This window comes from Triticum aestivum, chromosome 3A, assembly GCF_018294505.1.
Source record: "Triticum aestivum cultivar Chinese Spring chromosome 3A, IWGSC CS RefSeq v2.1, whole genome shotgun sequence".
Lineage (NCBI taxonomy): Eukaryota > Viridiplantae > Streptophyta > Magnoliopsida > Poales > Poaceae > Triticum > Triticum aestivum.
This window is the reverse complement of record NC_057800.1, coordinates 458982840-459004107: the sequence shown is the minus strand read 5'-3', so window position 1 is coordinate 459004107 and position 21268 is coordinate 458982840. Positions and strand designations below refer to the sequence as shown.

General features: G+C 45.2%; 1 protein-coding gene across 1 annotated transcript; it reads right to left on the bottom strand.

Annotated features, from left to right (window-relative positions):
• Positions 1-12757: 12757 nt before the first annotated feature.
• On the bottom strand, positions 12758-17077 carry LOC123061642 (uncharacterized). The gene is made up of 2 exons (XM_044484821.1): positions 15998-17077; positions 12758-13118 (listed from the first exon to the last, which is right to left on the bottom strand). Exon 1 carries the CDS (start codon positions 16928-16930, stop codon positions 16013-16015), a length of 918 nt encoding a protein of 305 aa, XP_044340756.1. The 5' UTR covers positions 16931-17077; the 3' UTR covers positions 12758-13118; positions 15998-16012.
• Positions 17078-21268: the final 4191 nt, after the last annotated feature.

Here is a 21268-nt window from a genome sequence, read left to right as displayed (position 1 = left end):
GGACATCTTCAATCACTAAACTATCACAAGGTAAATAATAACATGAAGATGACAGACATAAATAAAGTACTTCCATCAATAACACATGTACTAGATGTTACACCAATAACAATCGATCACTTAAAACAAAAACACATTAAAAGGGGGTTCAAGAGTTGTTACAACCCATCATGGAGACTTTGACATGGAAGAAAGAAGGTCCTACAGTGGTCCCTATGGGTGCGCAAGTGGTTAGTGAGATGCACTGGAGCATGGTGATGAGTCCAAAATGTGTGATGTTTTTAGTCTTAATTTTGTGCCTACTCGGTAGGCTTTATGGGATTTTACCACGTTCATGCATGTCTTCTTGTCGATTTTCCCAAGGATGCATTTTTTGAATCAATTGAAGCACTAAGGAAAGAAATTTAGAAATGGTGGTAAAATCACGTCCATAAATGTGATGAATTATTACCATAAAATAATGAAGTACCTAGGAGGAAGCTGGAGGCCGTGTGGCGCCTCCAAAGCGCAAGAAAGCATCTGGTACAAGCGCACACACACGTACTAGCTGTTGCCGCCTCCGCCTCATCGACTACCACCCTGTGGAATCGGATCAGGGATCGAACACATACACACTCCAGAAACTCATCCGGAACACAGAACCCTAGCCTACGAAGGGCATTCGTGGGGGAAATCGATCCAAGGACTCCAACACCGAAGTTCTTCATCAAGGGGGGCATCATAATCACCATCTCAACGCCATCACGTTGTAATATAATAGTTGGAGTGGATTCAATCTTATATTACTCTTGTGCCATTACCATGATCATCATAATTCATCCCGCTATGTTTGAACCCTCGATGTGCGAGTAGTTTCCCTAGTTCTTGGAATATGGAGGAACCCTAGTATGATTAAGATATTTTGGTATTAGGATTCGATATCCTATTTATATGTTTATGTTATAATCTTCTTGATGTTGGGTGAAGTCTACCATCCAACATATGCTAACTTTGGAGGGATGGTAATTATTGCTGGCGTGATGGCTGGTTATGGAAGTAGGTTAGTGGCAGGGCCTATCTCCCTTCGTCATTGGTCATTGTAGCAGGGGGTACACGAAGACCACTTTTATCTGCATCCAAGGGGAGACCCTTAATTATCATTCAGTAACCGGAGTGGTGATGAATGGTAGCGGCATTGTGATATAGGGTTGCCGCATGTATGCACGTATTTGTGCTTGGCTTCGCCCACAAAGAGAAACACATAAAGTGGCTTAGGAATATGACGTAGCATTATACTTAGGCATCGGTCATGTAGATACATACTAGTGGGGAATTCAGACTCCCTGGGAATGCTTTAGTCCTATCAATTCCAATAATTGTTACTCACGTCTCGCATTGCTCTAATTTACTCTTGTAGTTTAAGTTCCAGTTTGCTACAATCACCTTATGTTATTCTTCATTTCCGCTTTGCTTTGGATTGCATGTAAACTTGCAGACACTGTCATTTGAACCACTCAAGTGACAAAGACTGATTCATGTACTCCCTATGAGATGTAGGGTCAGTTTGGTTGGTGTCCACACTGTTGCATGCCTGGCCTGATAAGTGCCTGGATCCTGCCTGGCACTTGTTTGGTTGGTGCCGTGTGGAGAAAATGTTTGCCTGGCCTGGTCGTCGCTAGCAGCAGGGTTAGCCTGGCTCGGTTAAAAGAATCTCTACTACCTAAAAGAACCGTAAGGTTTCGTCTCCCCTCTTACGTCGCTAAATTTCGTCCGACCTCCCAGTTCTGCTCACCCCTGCCGGCTTCGTCCGCTGGTTCTCTATTAAGTCGTGTTCTCTTTCCTTAATCGCCGCCGAAATCACCGGCCCGCGTTCCCAAAACCTGTCACGGGATGTCCTCGCTGGCAACTACGTCTGCTTCCAATCTACCCCGGCACCCCATCTCCCCTCTCCCAAACCCCACGGTGGATTCAGATCCGACATTCGCGGCCAAGAAAAACGATGCTGAGGGGGAAGACCCTGGGCCATGCGATGGTAGCAAGTCCCACAGCCGCTTCCTGCCCAGCGGGAGGCGTCGTTATGGCTGCATAGGAGGAGGTTGTCGGGCGGGAGTGAGGAGTCTCCCATGGTAGCCAGTGCGAGTAAGAGGGATGCAGGCCATGCCAGGGCGGCGCAGGAGGCAGCCGCAAAAAAAAGGGCCGCGCTGGAGGCATCCGCCACCATACAACATGCATGGAGACAGGGCGGCGGCTGGAGCTGCAGCGGGCGCGGCCGTATGAGCTCGTCATCAGGAGGAGGGAGGCCACCGAGGGCATCTAGCCGGTGCTATCGCTCGCGCTAGGGCTCTTTTCGCGCTGCACAACTACAAGTGCAGGCACGTGTTTCTTTTTTTGATCGAGTACAGACAATTAGTAGCTCTCAGGCTATCCAGAGTAACAAGCCAGAATAAAAGGTACATGTTTCTTTCTCTCCACATAGAATAGATTTGGATGTGTTTTGTTCAGTAATATCAATCTCTTGATTGCAAGAATCCGAGGAGGGGTTGTCTGTGGAGAAGGCACGTCTTGGAGATAGATCTGGAGAGGCTGCTTACGACGAGGCAGTATTGTATGGTAATCCAGGTTGCTGCCTTGTAACATGTGGTATTCCATGAGCTGTCGATCGGTTGCAAAAAATTGTCTTCCATGGACTGTGAGAAGTTGATTATCCTCTGTAGATGCTGCCGAGTTGGACATGCTGCACCCATTTTAATGACATAGCAGATTTCCATTCCTGAAGATCATAGGTGCTTTGTGTCTTTAGTATTTTTTAGAAAAATAAAAAATATATAGTAGATGCAACTGCAAACCTAGGATTTAGTTCATGCCATTTGTGGGTATGCCCAGGATAAGATGTTACTGGTCAAGAAGTATGTTGATTTTCACCGCTTTCTTATGGACACATGAGAACTTATTTTTTTTCATTTCTTAAAGCTTGTATTTGTTTCTTTTCCGAGAAATGTATGTGCATAAATTGATATATGGGAATTATCGTAGTTTAAGATGTGGGAATTATATATATTGCCGACTGTGTTCAACATTTTTTAAACAAACTTAATTTGCCCCGTGGCAACGCATGAGCAATCAGCTAGTCGAATTAAATAATAGTACTACTCAACCAGGCAACATCACTAGCCTGGACCAGGCGTCCAATTTCCCGCGCCTGGTCGTGCGCCTGAGACTAATCAAGATGTGATTTGCAGATTTGAATATCTTGTAAAAACTAGAGGACAAAGCACCAGGTCAGGAGAGGAACCAAACGCAGGTGCACTAGACAAGCCTGACCAGGCAAAAAAAGTCCTACCATCCCACGCGTCATCTAGGCAGTGATTTTTCCCAGACACCTTGTCTAGTCTTCTAACCAAACAACTCCCTATACTCTTACTTTGAAAAGCTACAACTAAACCTTGTGCACTTGCAAACCATCACATGGCGACCCTATTGGACATGGAGACGGGCTCAATTGCGACCTTACCTCATTGGCAATGTCGACGCGGTGGTGGCGGGCTCGGCTCTTGCGATAGTTGCGCTCCCGGTAGGTTTTGGGCGTGCAAGTGGTGTGAAAATGACGCTCTAGAGTGTGAGTGTTAAGTGGGTATGGCGGAGATGTCTAAAGTGGCGGCGATAATCTGCTCCTGGAGGTGGAGCCCAGCAGCATTTCAGTGGAGCTACAAGGCAGAGATACATAGGGTAGCGGGGGCTATTTTTGGGCTTGCCGGCATGCGCGGCCATGGCCGGGAGGATGGCGAACGAGGTGAGGTGGCCGCGGTTGTGGGTGCATGCGGGACATGGGCGTTGTAGGAGGTTGAGGGTGACCCTGGCGAGTGGAGTCCACCGGTTAGTGGGAAAGGGGAAATAGGGGGCTCAAGGCTGGCTTAGACCGCGATTGGGCCGGCCTTGCTGCTCCTTGCGTGCGCGAGCGCTAGGTAGGGGGAGGCCTTAGGTTGGGTTGGGTTGAGCTTTAGGGTAGGTTTCGATTTTTTTTCTCTTTTTCCTTTTCTCTCTTTTATGTTTTCTTTCCCCTTTGAATTTTAGTTTGATTCAAAAAACAAAGCCAACCAATTTTGGAAAATTCTACTGAACTCTAAATTAATATATGGGTCTTAGGGGAAAATATTTTCCAGCCCAAATAACAAAAATAAAAATCATGCCAAATTTGTAAGCTCTATTTTAGCATTATAAATATTCCTTAAAATGATTTTAGGGTTCTAAATAATTCCAAAAATGTTTTGAGATCCAATAATAACCAAATCAAATTTTAGTCAAGTTAGCCAGGCTCAAGCAACGTAAGAAACAAAAAATTCACCCCTATTTAAATAATTCACATTCTAAAATTGAAAATTTGCGATGTGATAGTGAGTTCGCCCCTTGTGCCATCGAGCTGTGGAGTTCTTGGGCTACTCTGGAGATCTTTCATTGCTTGATTATGTGCAACAGCCTTTAGACCGCTGTCGTTTAGCAAGGTGTCACATGTAACATAATGATTGTTGTGTTATCTATGTGCAGCTGCCCGAGGACCTGCAACACTTTCTTCTTGGTTGCCATTTTTCGATAGAGGTTTGGTTCAATACTATGCTAGGGTACCGCTTGCATCACTTCACTCCATGCGGAATGAAAGACTTCGCTGATTAGTGGATTTGCTTATGGTTGCGGTTCTGGACCAATCTAGAGCGCAGATAAGTTCTTTGGTCTTCCTCGCCGCCCCAACAACCAAGTCTTAGGCAGGGTGTCTATCATGCGTCACCTCGTCGTATCGAAGATCCGAGCCGAGTTTTGTTGTGGAAACTGTTAGAGTACTATATATAGCCATGTAGCCTTTTGTATTTACCCCCATTTTATACGGGTTTTTTTGCATATTTCCTGCACATGTACATGTATATATATATCGGCCTATGGCCTCATGGCAAAACAAGTTGCATATTTTCTAACATGGTATCAAAGCCTAGGTTAATTTTTCGCACGTGCGACTTGTGTTGTTGATCCACCGTCATGTCGCCACCATCTTTGTGGTCGTCGTTGTTTTCCTTATTTCTCTTAGCCACTAGATCTTTGATCTCGCACGTCCACTGTTGCGTCTTGCCCCGCCCACCAAGGTAGGAATCGCCGAGGTAGACTCAGGGGATAGATACGAAGAAGTCAATGAGGATGAAGGTGCAGAATCATGTGACAAGCAAGGTGAGGAAACCATGGGAGATAGCGACGTTGGATCTGCAATAGTAGAAGAAGCAGGGGTAGCGGGATGGATAGATAAGGGCTCAACAAGAGTGGTAGGCGCGTCAGGAAATGTGAGGAAATATATATCCTCCACTAAAAAGGTCGAGGTCGTCGGATGCGTATTTCTCGAGATGTGACTTTTGATGAGTCTCATCCCTTCTACCCGCGTCCATCTTTCTCGACCTTTTCAGTGAGGGCATCTCATTCCTCATCTATACCTAATATTAAAGGACGGAAGATTTCATAGTTCTCCATACGTCTATTAGTTGTTTTCCCTATGTTATTTGTTTTTCTTTAGGTTCTACAGATTGGTTTTCCGTGCGTTCTTACCTAATTGAAATAGAACGCTCAGGCTATGAGGTGTCCAACATGTGCTCCCATGGAGGAAGGTGAGGCGTGTGCGGGTCCAACTCCTGACGCCATATAACATGAGACCAACCCCTCAAAAATATAACATGAGACCAGAAAAAAGGCGAGAAACTCCCACAAAATTACCGCCAACACGAGACCGACCCGACATCATTAGGACACCTGCCTGGCACCTACATAAAATCACAAGGGGAAGCGATGCCGGAGTCAGAGTCGTTCAATATATAGGTCCATGTGGTACCGCTGCAACACCGGCGGCATGTCGCTCGCCGTGGCCAGGCACATGATGTAAGGCAATCTGGACGGGTTTCTCAGTGGCGACTGATGTCTACTACACAACCTTCTTCTTGTAAACGTTGTTGGGCCTCCAAGTGCAGAGGTTTGTAGGACAGTAGCAAATTTCCCTCAAGTGGATGATCTAAGATTTATCAATCCGTGGGAGGCGTAGGATGAAGATAGTCTCTCTCAAACAACCATGCAACCAAATACTACCTCCGTCCCGGTGTATAAGTCATTCGCGTAGTTCTAGGTCGATAATTTAACTATCTAAATATGTATTATATGTGACAAAAAATATATATTTAAAAACTACATCCGTGTGAAAATCTAGTGGTATACTTTTCATGACATATAACACATATTTAATTCCTTAAATCGATGATCTAGAACTACGCGAATGACTTATACACCCGGACGGAGGGAGTAGCAAAGAGTCTCTTGTGTCCCCAACACACCCAATACAATGGTAAATTGTATAGGTGCACTAGTTCGGCGAAAACATGGTGATACAAGTGCAATATGGATGGTAGATATAGGTTTTTGTAATCTTAAAATATAAAAAACAGCAAGGTAACTAATGACAAAAGTGGGCGAAAACAGTATTGCAATGCTAGGAAACAAGGCCTAGGGTTCATACTTTCACTAGTGCAAATTCTCTCAACAATAATAACATAATTGGATCATATAACTATCCCTCAACATGCAACAAAGAGTCACTCCAAAGTCACTAATAACAGAGAACAAACAAAGAGATTATGGTAGGGTACGAAACCACATCAAAGTTATCCTTTCTGATCGATCTATTTAAGAGTTCGTAGTAAAATAGCATGAAGCTATTCTTTCCATTCGGTCTATCATAGAGTTCGTACTAGAATAACACCTTAAGACATAAATCAACCAAAACCCTAATGTCACTTAGATACTCCAATGTCACCTCAAGTATCCGTCGGTATGATTATACGATATGCATCACACAATCTCATATTCATCTATTCAACCAACACAAAGAACTTCAAAGAGTGCCCCAAAGTTTCTACCGGAGAGTCAAGACGAAAATGTGTGCCAACCCCTATGCATAAGTTCACGAGGTCACGGAACTCGCAAGTTGATCACCAAAACATACATCAAGTGGATCACGTGATATCCCATTGTCACCACAGATAGGCACATGCAAGACATACATCAAGTGTTCTCAAATCCTTAAAGACTCAATCCGATATGATAACTTCAAAGGGAAAACTCAATCCATTACAAGAGAGTAGAGGGGGAGAAACATCATAAGATCCAACTATAATAGCAAATCTCGCGATACATCAAGATCGTGCCGAATCAAGAACAAGAGAGAGAGGGGGGGGAGAGAGAGATCAAACACATAGCTACTGGTACATACCCTCAGCCCTGAGGGTGAACTACTCCCTCCTCGTCATGAAGAGCACCGGGATGATGAAGATGGCCACCGGAGAGGGATTCCCCCCCCCCCCCGGTAGGGTGCCGGAATGGGTCTAGATTAGTTTTCGGTGGCTACAGAGGCTTGCGGCGGCGAAACTCCCGATCTAGGTTATTTTCTGGAAGTTTCAGTATATATAAGAGGTTTTGGCATCGAGAACAAGTCAGGGGGGTCTCCGGGTTGTCCACGAGGTAGGGAGGCAAGCCCAGGGGGGTGGGCGCGCCCCCCACCCTTGTGGGCAGCCCGGGACTCTTCTGGCCCAACTCTTTTACTCCATGTCCTTCTTCTGGTCCAAAAATAAGTTCCGTGAAGTTTCAGGTCAATTGGACTCCGTTTGGTTTTCCTTTTCTGCGAAACTCAAAAGCAAGGAAAAAACAAAAATTGGCATTGGGCTCTAGGTTAATAGGTTAGTCCCAAAAATCATATAAAACAGCATATAAATGCATATAAAACATCCAAGGTTGATAATATAATAGCATGGAACAATCAAAAATTATAGATACGTTGGAGACGTATCTGCGGCCCCGTGAGGCAATATTTGGGCGAAGCAGTTAATGCCCGGCCTCACAGTCGCGTTGTGCCACGACAAGTTCTACTTACCGGTCTCGGCAAACAAGTCAGCATACGAGTTAGTAACATGGATCCGTCCTTGACCAACCAAATGATGACAGAGTCGAGATCACCATCGTGGACGCTCCTGCACCGTTCTGCTCGGCCATTTGGTCTTGTTCCAGAGGCCGCATTCCTGCAGGCTCCAAACCTAGGAAGGCAACTGCTCGGCCGTTCATGCTTGTGATGTTTGTGTCATTCACGGACTAAATGTAATTTCCAGTTGCTATTTACCGCCGATCCATAGGCCTAAAAATAATGAGGGTCAGGTCGATTGAGTTAGCAGCGATAGGTACCTCCATGCATGGTTGAGGCCTGGCGTCAACACCGTTGGTGGTATTTTGTCCATGGCGGGTGCCCGCATTGTCATCGGTGCATGCGTTGTGGGCGGGCCGCAGTAGGGGACGTGCCGCTCGGCGATAGCTCGCAGTAAGAAGAATCTCGCGGGTTAGGCCGTGATTAGGGAAGATGTCGAGAAGGAGGAGGTCGGAGGAGGAGGATTGGATGGATGGACGCGGGAGTCGATCGCAAAAATTGTGTGGCACCTCGACGCGGCACCGTTGCTGGTCGAGCTGTCCAGCGCCGGCAAGAGGTCATGAGGGTGTGGCCAAGTCGCCAAGCATGTGTCATGGGAGAGCGGCGGAGAGCCCACATGAGGTGTGGCAAACGTTGCTCACTTTGTCCGCTCTGTCCGAAACTCCGAACAGGTGGTGTCACTGCTGGATTAGGAAGAATGGACAAAACGCTTGGTCAGATCAATATCGTTGACTGCATGTATCACCAATTCACCATGGACACCAATCTCAGGCGTTCGTGTTCAATGGCCTGCCCTAATGCGGTGGGCAGGAAACCTCCAAGCGCTGCACCAATCCCCAACTAGAGGTAATGATTACGATTTGTGTTCTTCCAATTTGTTGGTAGCCACATGCCATGGAGTGGCTTGGATTGGTGCTGATCTATCTTAATGGAGGCATCTGCTTTCCATGCGTTTGATGAAATTATCAACAACATTGTTCATACTAATATTTTAATCCTTCACATTAGCACCAATGACATGTTTGTCATCGTCTATTTATAGGGGATTTGGTATTAATTCTCTTGTATATCATTAATGTTTACAAAATAGATATATTTAGAGGTGTTTCAACTTTAAAGGTTTATATTTAGTCTCCATGCATACATTGGCACTTCAAGGAATTACCGGTTGAATCTCACAAATGAGAGTTCAGTCTGCAGCTGAGAATGATTCATTATACTGATTAATTTAGCAAGCCCGGCAAGACAAATGCTATTTATATTGCTGGAGATGTATATAACTTTGTAAGAATTTCTTTGATGGCAACTTTATAAGGCCTTATTGGTCGATTCCTGTTACTTTTCTAGCTCAACACTCTCTTATGGACAGGGGTCACCAGACCTCATTCTAGCATATAAATGGTTAGTTTATTAGAATTCAATGATATATATTTACCAATGTTTACCAGCAATTTATGTTGTCGAGGCATGCCGACATTATGTCAGGGTTAGGGAAGATGTGACCAACATTGTCCATCAAAAGTTAGTGTTATTCACCCAGATCAATTCATCATGACATGTCCTGAACTAGCGCGCCGAAAAAAAGTTGTTGCAAATAAGCTGACAAACTGACCGGTGCTTGGATAGCTGTTGCACATTCATGCAACAATCATTTTTCTAATCCAATATTTTATGGAAAACGCAGGCGTGTTAATTGTGCAGTTTTGAGCATGTGGTATTCATTCTCTTCAATCACTATCTACCTTATTTTTTGAGATTTGTGAGATAGGCCTGACAAACCCAGAGGGAGGGAGTAGATTTGAAAAAATAAATGTTCCTTATTATCAGTGTTAAGGCTTCTTTCATTATGACTAATGTGCGGTTGATAATGCTTTTCTTCTAAATCTCAGCATGCGCCTTTTCTTCACCACTAGGTGTCGCTTTTCTTTGATGAACGCATATCAATTTTCTTCCCATTGCAACGCACAGGCATTTGTGCTAGTATTTCCTAACACACCTATCACTCCCGTTGAGCCCTTGTCTATACATCCTACTACCCCTGCTTCTCCGACTATTGCATATCCAACATCGGCATCTCCCATGGTTTCCTCATCTTGCTTGTCACAAGATTCTGCACCTTCATCCCCGACGACTTCTTCGTCTCCTCCCCTGAGTCTACCTTGGTGACCCCTCCTTGTATTCTTCCATCTGTTCCACGGTATTATACTATTGTCTGCGTAATGTGGATGCATCTACTGATGTGTCGTCTTCCTCGCCTCAGCCTACTTATGGCTTGCGTCTTCATCCGCTTCCGCGCTGGGCCGCTTTTCTTGAGCCGACTTCTTATCGTGAAGCTGTTGTTCATCTCGAATGACAATTTGTGATGGCAGAGGAGCTTGCTGCTCTTGAGCGCACCGGCACATGGGATCTTGTTTCTCTTCCTCCCTCTGTGTGTCGCATCACTTGTAAGTGGGTCTACAAGGTTAAGACTCGCTTCAATGGTTCTCTTAAGCATTGCAATGCTCGTCTTATGGCTCGTGGCTTTCAGCAGGAGCATGCTCGTGATTACGATGAGACTTTTGTTCTTGTGGCACATATGACCATTGTTCGTACACTTCTTGTCATGGCATCCGTTCGGCACTGGTCTGTATCTCAGCTTGATGTTAAGAATGCCTTTCTTAACCGTGAGTTGTGTGAGGAGGTATACATGTAGCCATATTCTATTCCTGATGGCATGGTATGCCATCTTCGTCGCTCTCTCTATGGCCTTAAGCAAGCCTCTCGCGCCTGGTTTGAGCGTTTTTCCCCTGTGGTGACTGTCGTTGGTTTTTCGGCGAGTGCTCGTGATCCAGTGTAGTCTGTCCACCTTTCAGCTCATGGTCGGACTATTCTTCTTCTATATGTCAACGACATGATCATCATTGGTGACGGCGCCGAATATATTGCCTTTGTGAATGCTCGTCTAAGTGGGCAGTTTCTTATGTCTGATCTTGGCCCTCTTGGCTACTTTCTTGGGATCAAGGTCTCTTCTACTTCTGATGGCTTTTTTTTATTTCCCAGAAAAAGTATATCCAGAACCTTTTGCACGTGTTGCTCTTACTGATGAGCGTACTGTTGAGACTCCCATGGAGCTCAATGTTCACCTCCATAATACAGATGGTGACCCCTTGTCTAACTCGACGCGTTATTGTCATCCTGTCGGTACTCTTAGGAGTACGTACTCCTACCCACATGGGTACATATATATAGCCATGTATCTTTTTGTATTTACCCTATTGTATAAAGGGTTTTCTGTATATTTCTTGCACCTGTATATGTATATACTGGCCTATGGTCTCATATGAATACAAGCTGCATATTTCCTAACAGAAACTAGCCATGGCTAGGTCTGATGGGGCTGTAGGAGGATAGTTATCTTCATGTTTGTCCTGGTGGTGCAGGAGGCTGCCTCTGGCGCACCTACATGTAACTATGGTCAACTTCTCCTCTTAATATAAATGGGACGCTATCCCGCAAAAAAAATGGGATACTCTTGCGCGTTCTTGGAAAAAAGTTTACAAGCAGTTATAATACCAGGGAAACCAGACGCGGACGTTTGGTCTATGGGTAGGGCTGGAAAAAAAGCTCGAAGCTCGTGAGCTAAACAAGTAGCTCATGACTCGGCTCGAATCGACTCGAACTCGAAGAATAACGAGTCGAGTCGAGCTTTAGTTTAAGATCGTTTATATACCAAGTTAAACGAGCCAATCTCACGAGTACTCGTGTAACTCGTTATGCTCGGTACAAAAGATCAGCCACTCCCAATATAAAAAAAGATCAGCCACTCAGCACCCTATGTCCCAGGCGCACAACACAAGGCCTAGCCGTTGAAGGCCCAACCGCCTAGGAGACTCATGCGTTACAAGGAAATTACTATTGTTTAGTGATATATATGTTTAATATATACATAATAATTTTTATAATATTTGAGGGTTTTATGTTCATATGTTTAACGAGCTTAACAAGCTAAACGAGCCAGCTCGTGAGTTATACGAGCCGAGCCAATCTTGGATTTGAGCTCGTTAATAATAACGAGTCGAGTCGAGCTAGCTCGTTAACGAAACGAGCTCTAGCGAGTCGAGTCGAGTTGGCTCGACTCGGCTCAAATTCCAGCCCTATCTATGGGTACATATGTACCTTATATAGAAAAAAATAGTAATTCGAGAAAAAGTCAAAAAATTCTGAAAATATTTTTTAAATAAACTTGACCTTTCATTGTACTCATGAGAAAAGTACCACAAAAAGGAAAATTCCTCTTTGACTTCTTTTCAAAAAAGACATTTTTTTGCCAAAATAGCGTGAATAGTGACCTATAATAGCAAATGAATTTTGTCTTTTTCGCTGTGAAGTAAACGTTGGTTTTTTTTTGTGAAAATTTATATAATAGTGCGCAAGTAAGTCAAGTTTATTCTAAAAATAGTTCTTAGCTATTTTGACATTTTGTTTAATTATTAAAAAGAAAATTCCATATAGGGTCTATATACAACCAGAAACCAAAGTGTATTTCCTCAGGGAAACCCCACAAATCATTATAAATTTCGTTGTATCAGACTATCAATGATAAGCTGTGCTATCTGAAACTGTGGCGCGAACTACTTTAAGTACATCTTTGTTGATATGCACAAGCACAAAAACGTACTAAAAAGTTGAAACACGAAGGGTAAAGCTCAGTGGGGCAGTGAGTGGCAAGCCCACTAGAAACAGTTCCCCTCGCCGCCCTTGGGCATCTACTACCGCACCATGTAATGCCATATTGGCAGGAGATGTCCATCAGGAAAAGCAGAGCATGCTTTGCTCGCCACATTTGTGCTAAGCTTTCCAGTTGTGGCATCACAGCACACCATTTGTCCTAAACATCTCAACCTGATAAAGTTACGTCCCATGGAATGTAGTACATATATACCGTATATGCAAAAGCATCAAGAACAGAAGAACCAGGAGACGACAACTAGTCCCCAAATGTGATATTTGCAAATGAGCAGCTAAGCTGCTAAAGGAAAGGGTCCGGCCCGACATGCCGAGTGCAGAATTGAATATTGGAACATTCTGTGAGGTGCTTGATGCTCACCAGCTCCTCGAAATTCTTCTCCAAATTGCACTTGAAAAGCTAATGAAATGGGAGCGGCTCTTCCTGTAAAGGCAAAGGAACGAATGGGATCCAGATCAACCAACTGAGCATACAGAAAATAATTCAAGCAATCACAGGACCAAACAAAAGACACAATGTTACGTCAGTGGAGTAACTTGAATCAGGTTTGTGTGGCTCACACTATTGGAAGAGGGACATGGCAAGGACTTGCAACATAAAGAAAATCTGTTAAAGGTGCGATGGAGCGGCCATTGACGTAAAGGTCACAATCAACAAGTAGCACTTCTTTATGGTTATGCTTATGCAGTGTCCAATAAGCGCAATAAGCACAGGAACAAGTAAATCCACGTGAATCTAAGGCAACAAGTGGCCGATTCAGTTCTCAACTTTCAAACAGTTTATACCTTACTTGATGAGTCACTCTAAAGAGCTATGAGAGAAAGAGTCGAAATCAGAACACGGGATCCTGCCATATAAAGCAGGTGGATTTTGGACAGCACAATCACACACACGACCAACCGAAGAAAACTATAATGACAACTTTAGAACAAAGGAGGCTACAAACCACCATTATGCATACAAGTAGAAAGAGGCATATTTGATGGTTGCTCTTCATATTCAATTGTTAGTATTGTAGGCCCTTAGCACAGCTACTGGCAAACAGATCATGCAGAGCTGGTAACTGAATACAATCAGTAAAAAAAAACATGTTGTATTCAATCATTAGCCAAACCAAATTAAACAGATTAACCAGGTCTTGAGAAGATTAGTACATAACAAACCGAGTGCCTGGTCTACAAGATCACACAGTTGAGTGAACAAATAAGATCAGACATGCTTCACAAGATCTACAGTCCATCATAAAAGAAACTCATCAGAATTTGATGTTCTCAAAATCTGTGACTGGTAAATGTCCCAAGTCCTAACACCTTCAGCTTCTAAGTAGAGTAAGTATATAGTGCAAATAAATAAATAAATCATATCACCAGAACCTAAAGACTGCGCATAAGAAATTTCCAGTCACAACTAATGATTCATACCAGACACTTCCAAGAAAACTCCATGTTCGAAAAGTTTGACTATCCATCAAGTTCTAAATTATTGAATCAACGAAATCTATTGAATAGAAAGTCAATGAACACTTAACCGATATCAAGTTGGAAAGGATAAAAGTGCCAAACAAATTGTATCTGTCCTCCATAAGAGAAACTGATATGAGCCATATGCCTATTAAACATGTAGTTTCTCCAAATTAGGTGTATTCAGATGGATGTGTAAACGAAAGACTGAAGGGTTAAAGGAAAAAACTTCCAAAAAATTATGTTTGATTATACCAAAATTAAATAAAATACAACAAGATTACACTCACAGGCTCCATGATGGGCTCCCATCAGTGTGATGCGCATTCTAGACCCCAGGGCAAATAAGAGGTTATGGCCCAACTTGGTGCATGCAGCCTGAAGTCCTTTGAGAAAATCACTTGGAACTTGGGCCTTTAAACATGGTCTGCGTACACCCTGAATGATCTCCCTCGTTTCAAACCAGGGGAAAACCAGTCTAAGACACACGATGAACATTGATCCTGGAACTACTTCAGGCTTTGTTCGGTTACACCTCCTCACAGGGGGATTGGGGTGGATTGGAGGAGGTTTTGACTTGTACAGGGTCTAATCCCTGCCAATCCCTGCCAAACCCTTCTATTTTCCCTGTCAACTGAACAGGCCCTCAGGGGGCTGGCAGATGAGCAAATACTATGGTTCTAGGCATGTTGAACAATGAAAACTATCTGAACTAATCTATGCATGAGTGGTCAATTATCCTTGAGTCTTGATGCATGAATGGAATAATCATCAGTAAATAATACTCCCTCTGTCTGTTTATAGGCCACTTAGTAGTAGTACCATAGACAGAGTCAGTATGTATCATGTCCATAGAACAAGCTAAAGTTAAATGATGTTTGCCCAATTCCTATGACAGGGGCATACAACACATTGAGGGTGACAAACCAGCGATGCTATCAACGCCAGACCATTGAGATATTATAGTGTTCTGCATTGAAATTCACATGACGGAATACAGCATTTCAGCAAGTAAATAAAGAATCAAACATGAATTGCCAATTGGCCATGTAGCGATTGGCCGACAAGCTTGACCTAAAGGGCAGCCCGGTGCGCGTAGCTCCCGCTTGCGCAGGGTCCGGGGAAGGGTCTGACCGCTTTGGGTCTATAGTATGCAGCCTTTCCCTACATTTCTGCAAGAGGCTGTTTCCAGGACTCGAACCCGTGACCGGCCGACAAGCTGACCTTCTAGAACAAAAACAGAAGGAACATAAATCACAGCTATCATATGAAAATAGCTACTACTATATCACCCAAAGCTCCATTTATCATTTGAACAGATATTTCACAATCTGAGATTGAAATGGCACTGCCACCCAACACAACTGTGCAATTACAGCTACCACATCAAGAAAGCTAAACGGGACATGCATTTACTAACTTCAAAAATCTGCGGCAGTGATGTAATTGACGACTTATACATATGAAACAAAAAGGTAACACCCACAAATCCTGTCAGGATGGATGGAAATAATCAGACTTGTTCGATGCATGTGAGTATTGCTCCCATTGAAATCCAATATAAACAAGAAGCAGGTATCTTCCAATATCAAGCCCAGAAGACAGAATAACACTCCACACTTCCTTGAAGGTCTGGCTCACTTTTTGCAGAACTAACACTCAACAATTCCACTGAATTCATACACAAAAAATGGTGTACTATACTTGCAATAATAGCAAGAGATGTTATGAACTTATGATACAAGTGATACTGTATCCTCAGCGTCAACAAACTAATTATCCACAAAAACAAGAAACAGATTATCTCCACAACAGATCAAGTAAACGACTGAAAGAATGAACCTGTTTTGCATAGGCTCAGTGCCGAGGGCTCGGGCTCCGTCTGGCAATGCCAACACCGCTAGAGAAGATGCCAGCGAAGGCCTGCAGGTTCTCGTCAGAGGGGCTGGTGTGAATCTTTCTCGGGAATGGTAAGACACAAGGCCCGCAAAACATCACCCCGCCCATGTACGTGTTCTCATCCTCCCCCTCCTGATCGCTGGCATCGTCTTCACGCTTGTTACTTGGCTTCACCGCAACCTGCTGGTTGTCCGATCCTTTATTGTTAGGCTTCACCGAGGCCTGCAGCTTCTTGGGCGTGAGCACCTTAGGAGAAGGTGGGGGTGTTGGGTGCGCGCGGTTGAGGACGCGCAGCACGCGGCCTGAGATCGGCGCCGTGGAGAGGCTGCTGATGGCGACGGCAGGGGGTAGGCCGCTGAGAGAGACGGCGGGGGAGAAGCTGAGGGCGTGGGAGGCCGCCGGAGAGGGCGGCGCAGCGACCAGGCTAGCGGCCACATTGAGGAGGCCGTGGACGCGGCCGGAGGGGCGTCGGACGCCGACGGCGAACATGGCTGGGGACCCAACGGGGCGGGACAGGAGGCAGTTGTCGCCGAGGAGGAACCGCGCGGATCCGATCAGGGAGTCCCCGCCGATGTGCCAGGCCCCGTTCGGTGAGGCGTAGATCTCCACGGTGACGGCAGCGCGGGAATCCTCGGCGAGCGCGGCTTCGTGCACGCGGAAGAGGAACCGCTCGTGCCAAGCCGGATCGGGGCCGCCAGAGCGGTCGGGTTGCGTCTGGAGCCTGTGCGCGGTGTCAACCCACGCCACGGCGTACGCCTGCAACCGCCGCCGAAGTCCAGAAGGCGGCTTCAGCCCCTGCGCGGAGATGATGGTGACCTCCAGAAGCCGCTCGCCCTCCGGGAGCCCCAGGCCGGCCTCCTCGTCCGGCGCCTCCATCGCCGGCGAGCGGCGGCGCTAGGGTTTCTTGCTCGGGGAAGAGAGGGGTCGCGAAACGAGGCGGCGGCGAGATTTGAGGCTCGCCCCCCTCTCCCCCTTCGGTCGTCTCGGTGGGATTTTGAACGAACGGTGGATCCGAGCAGGTATCGTGCGATCCGATGGTTATGAAGGAATCCTGCCAACTGGTGGTGATTGATTGGGCGTCTGAGCGGGAGTCTGCGCCGTTTGAGATGCGATTGACAAATGTGAGAGCATCTGCAATTTCATCATCCCTTTGAGCACATTGTGACGCCCCCAATTTAAATGTACACTAATCATACATGTAAATATGTATGACCGAGATCAGGGGCTTACGGGAAGATATCATAACATAACTTTAGACATAAATTAAAATAATACATGCTTTATATTACAAGCCGGGGCATCGATGGCTCGAATACATAAGCTCGAAAACACAAGAGTCAGCGAAAGCAATAATATCTGAACACAGACATTAAGTTAAACAAGTTGCCATAAGATTGCTAGCACAAACTGGGATACAGATCGAAAAAGGCGCAGGCCTACTGACTGGGATCCTCCTAAACTACTCCTGGTCGTCGGCGGCCTGCACGTAGTAGTAGGCACCCTCGGTACAGTAGGGGTCGTCGTCGACGGTGGCGTCTGGCTCCTGGGCTCCAACATCTGGTCGTAGCAACCAGGTATAGAAAGGGAGGAAAGGGGGAGCAAAGCAACCGTGAGTACTCATACAAAGTACTCGCAAGTAAAGATCTACACTGCATATGCATTGGTATCAATGAAATGGGTAGTATTTGTGAACCGAACTACAGAATGGTAGAATAAGAGAGAGATAGCTAGTCCTATCGAAGACTACGCTTCTGGCAACCTCCATATTGAAGCATGTAGAAGAGAGTAGCTGGTAAGTTCACCAAGTATCAACGTATAGCATAATCCTATCTGGCGATCCTCCCCTCGTCGCCCTATGGGAAAGCGATCACCGGGTTGTATCTGGAACTTGTAAGAGGTGTGTTTTATTAAGTATCTGGTTCTAGTTGTGATAAGGTCTAAGTACAATTCCGGGTCATCCTTTTACCGAGGGACACGGTTATTCGAATAGATAAACTTCCCTGCAGGGATGCACCACATTACCCAACACGCTCGATCCCTCTGGTCGGGCACACTTTCCTGGATCATACCCGGCCTCAGAAGATCAACATGTCGCAACCCTGCCTAGACACAACAGAGAGGTCAGCACACCGGTCAAAATCCTAAGCGCGCAGGGGTCTGGGCCCATAGCCCGTTGCACACCTACATGTTGCGTACGCGGCCGGTGAGCAGACCTAGCAACCTCCATTACAAAGGAAGTTGTGTTACACGGTCCAACCCGGCGCGCGCCGCTGAGTCGCTGACGTCAAGAAGGCTTCGGCTGATACCACAACGTCGACTGCCCATAGCTATTCATGCGTAGTTGGTTAGTGTGTATAGGCCAGTGGCCAGACTCAGAACAAATATACATATCTCGTTAAATGTGTTATTTTAAAATAAGAACAGACGCTGACCAGGGACCCGGCCCACTGGTCTCCTAGGGGGTCGCAACCTGCCCTGTCGCTCCGCCACAAAGTAACCATCAGGGGGCTGCCGGGAACCCAGACCCACCACTACCTGGGTGGAACCACCTCCCCTTCAGCCCCCATCTCCGAATCATCCACATAGATAATGTAAAAGTATATAATATATCTACCCATAATCACCTCCCGAAGTGATCACGGCCCAGTAGTGTAGCATGGCAGACGGGCAAGAGTGTAAGGCCACTGATGATAAACTAGCAACCTATACTAAGCATTTAGGATTGCACGTAAAGGTATCAACAGTAGTAACAAGGACATGCTATGCAGCAGTATATGATCAAATCGATGAAACCGTAACACTACTTTAATGCAAGCAGTGGAGGGAAAGAGTAGGCGATATCAGGATGAACAAGGAGGGTTGGCTTGCCTGGTTGCTCTAGCAAGAAGGAGGGGTCGTCATCGATGTAGTCGATCACAGGGGTATCGACAGCGGTCTCGGGGTCTACCGAAAAAGGTAACGGAGGGGGAACATAATAAATAATAGAGCAATCAAAGCATCACAAAGCATAACATGGCAATACGCGGTGCTACGGGTGACCTAACGCAGTAGTAGGCGATACCAGCGAAGGGGGGAAACATCTGGGAAAGTATTCCCGGTGTTTCGCGTTTTCAGACAAACAGGCCGGAGGGGGAAGGTTGCAGGTTCGCTATGTTAGGGACATGCGGCGGACGAACAAACTGCATATTCGGATTCGTAACATTTTTCTGGTCAACTTTCATGTATAAAGTATTTTCATCTGACTTACGAATTATTTTATATTAATTTTCAAAGTTTAATCAATTTTTGAAATTCTGGAATTTCTTATTAATTCGAAATTTAGTTGGAAAAATGCTAGGTGTACACCAGAAGTGTACCCAGCAACGCAACAGAGAGGCTGATTGGTGGGGTCGGTGAGCTAAGTCAGCAGCCCAGTCAGCAGTCAACATTTTGACCGCTGACTCGTCAACTAGGTCAAAGGGGCCCACATGTCATTGACTGGGTCAAATCCAGTCAGCAGTTTGACTGGGCAACTGGACAGTGGGGGACCATATGTCAGTGGCACCTATTATATTTAAAAGGGTGATGACCCACAAGTATAGGGGATCAATTGTAACTCTTTTCGATAAGTAAGAGTGCCGAACCCAACGAGGAGCGGAAGGAAATGACAAGTAGTTTTCAGTAAGGTAGTGTCTGCAAGTGCTGAAATTGTAAGTAGCGAGTAGTTTGATGGCGAGGTAATTTGTAATGAACAAGTAACGATAATTGTAACAAGTATGCAGCAAGGTAGCCCAATCCTTTTGAGGCAAATGACAGGCCAAAACGGTTTCTTATAATGAGCAAAGCGTTCTTGAGGGTACACGGGAATTTCATCTACTCACTTTCATCATATTGGTTTGATTTGTGTTCGCTACTTTGATAATTTGATATGTGGGTGGACCGGTGCTTAGGTGCTGTTCTTACTTGAACAAACCTCCTACTTATGATTAACCCTCCCGCAAGCATCCGCAACTACGAGAAAAGTATTAAAAATAAATTCTAACCATAGCATTAAACTCTAGGATCCAATCGGTCCCTTACGGAATAGTGCATAAACAGGGATTTAAGTTTCTATCACTCTCGCAACCCACCATTGATAACCCACAAGTATAGATGATCAATTGTAGCCTCTTTCGATAAGTAAGAGTGTCGAACCCAACGAGGAGCTAAAGGTAGAACAAATATTCCCTCAAGTTTTATCGACCACCGATACAACTCTATGCACGCTTAACGTTCGCTTTACCTAGAACAAGTATAAAACTAGAAGTACTTTGTAGGTGTGATAGGATAGGTTTGCAAGATAATAAAGAGCGCGTAAATAAAAGCTAGGGGCTGTTTAGATAAAGACACAACTAAATTAGTTTCAATAGAGAGCTTTTTGTCACGAGAAAGTTATTTGTCCCTAGGAAATCGATAACTAGACCGGTAATTATTATTGCAAATTTATTTGAGGGAGAGGCATAAGCTAACATATTTTCTCTTCTTGGATCGTATGCACTTATGATTGGAACTCTAGCAAGCATCCACAACTACTAATGATCATTAAGGTAAAACCCAACCATAGCATTAAAGTATCAAGTCCTCTTTATTCCCATACGCAAACAACCTACTTACTCGGGTTTGTGCTTCTGTCACTCACGCCACCCACCATAAGCAAATCGTGAACATATTGCAAACCCTACAGCGGGGATCCCTCACGCTTTCGCAACACGGAGAGAACCATAGGACATCACCAATAATAAAATATGCAACTCAAACCAATCACGATCATCAATTAACCCATAGGACAAAACTGATCTACTCAAACAGCATAGGATAGCCATACATCATTGGGAAATTATATATAGCATTGAGCACCATGTTTAAGTAGAGATTACAGCGGGTAAAAGAGGGGTTACACCGCTGCATAGAGGGGGAAGAGTTGGTGATGATGGCGGTGAAGTTGTTGGTGTAGATTGCGGTGATGATGATGGCCCCGGCGGCGTTTCGGCGCCACCGGGAAAGAGGGGGAGAGAGCCCCCCTCCTTCTTCTTCTTCCTTGACCTTCTCCCTAGATGGGAGAAGGGTTTCCCCTCTGGTCCATGGCCCCCATGGCATGGTAGGGGCGAGAGCCCCTCCAAGATTGGATTTGTCTCTCTGTCTCTCTCTGTTTCTCGCTCCCTGATTCTGCCCTTTCACCGTTTATTAAATTCCCGG

Bases quoted from the DNA above. Each gene is read 5' to 3' on its own strand.
- LOC123061642 (XM_044484821.1), bottom strand. From the start codon at position 16,930: ATGGAGGCGCCGGACGAGGAGGCCGGCCTGGGGCTCCCGGAGGGCGAG.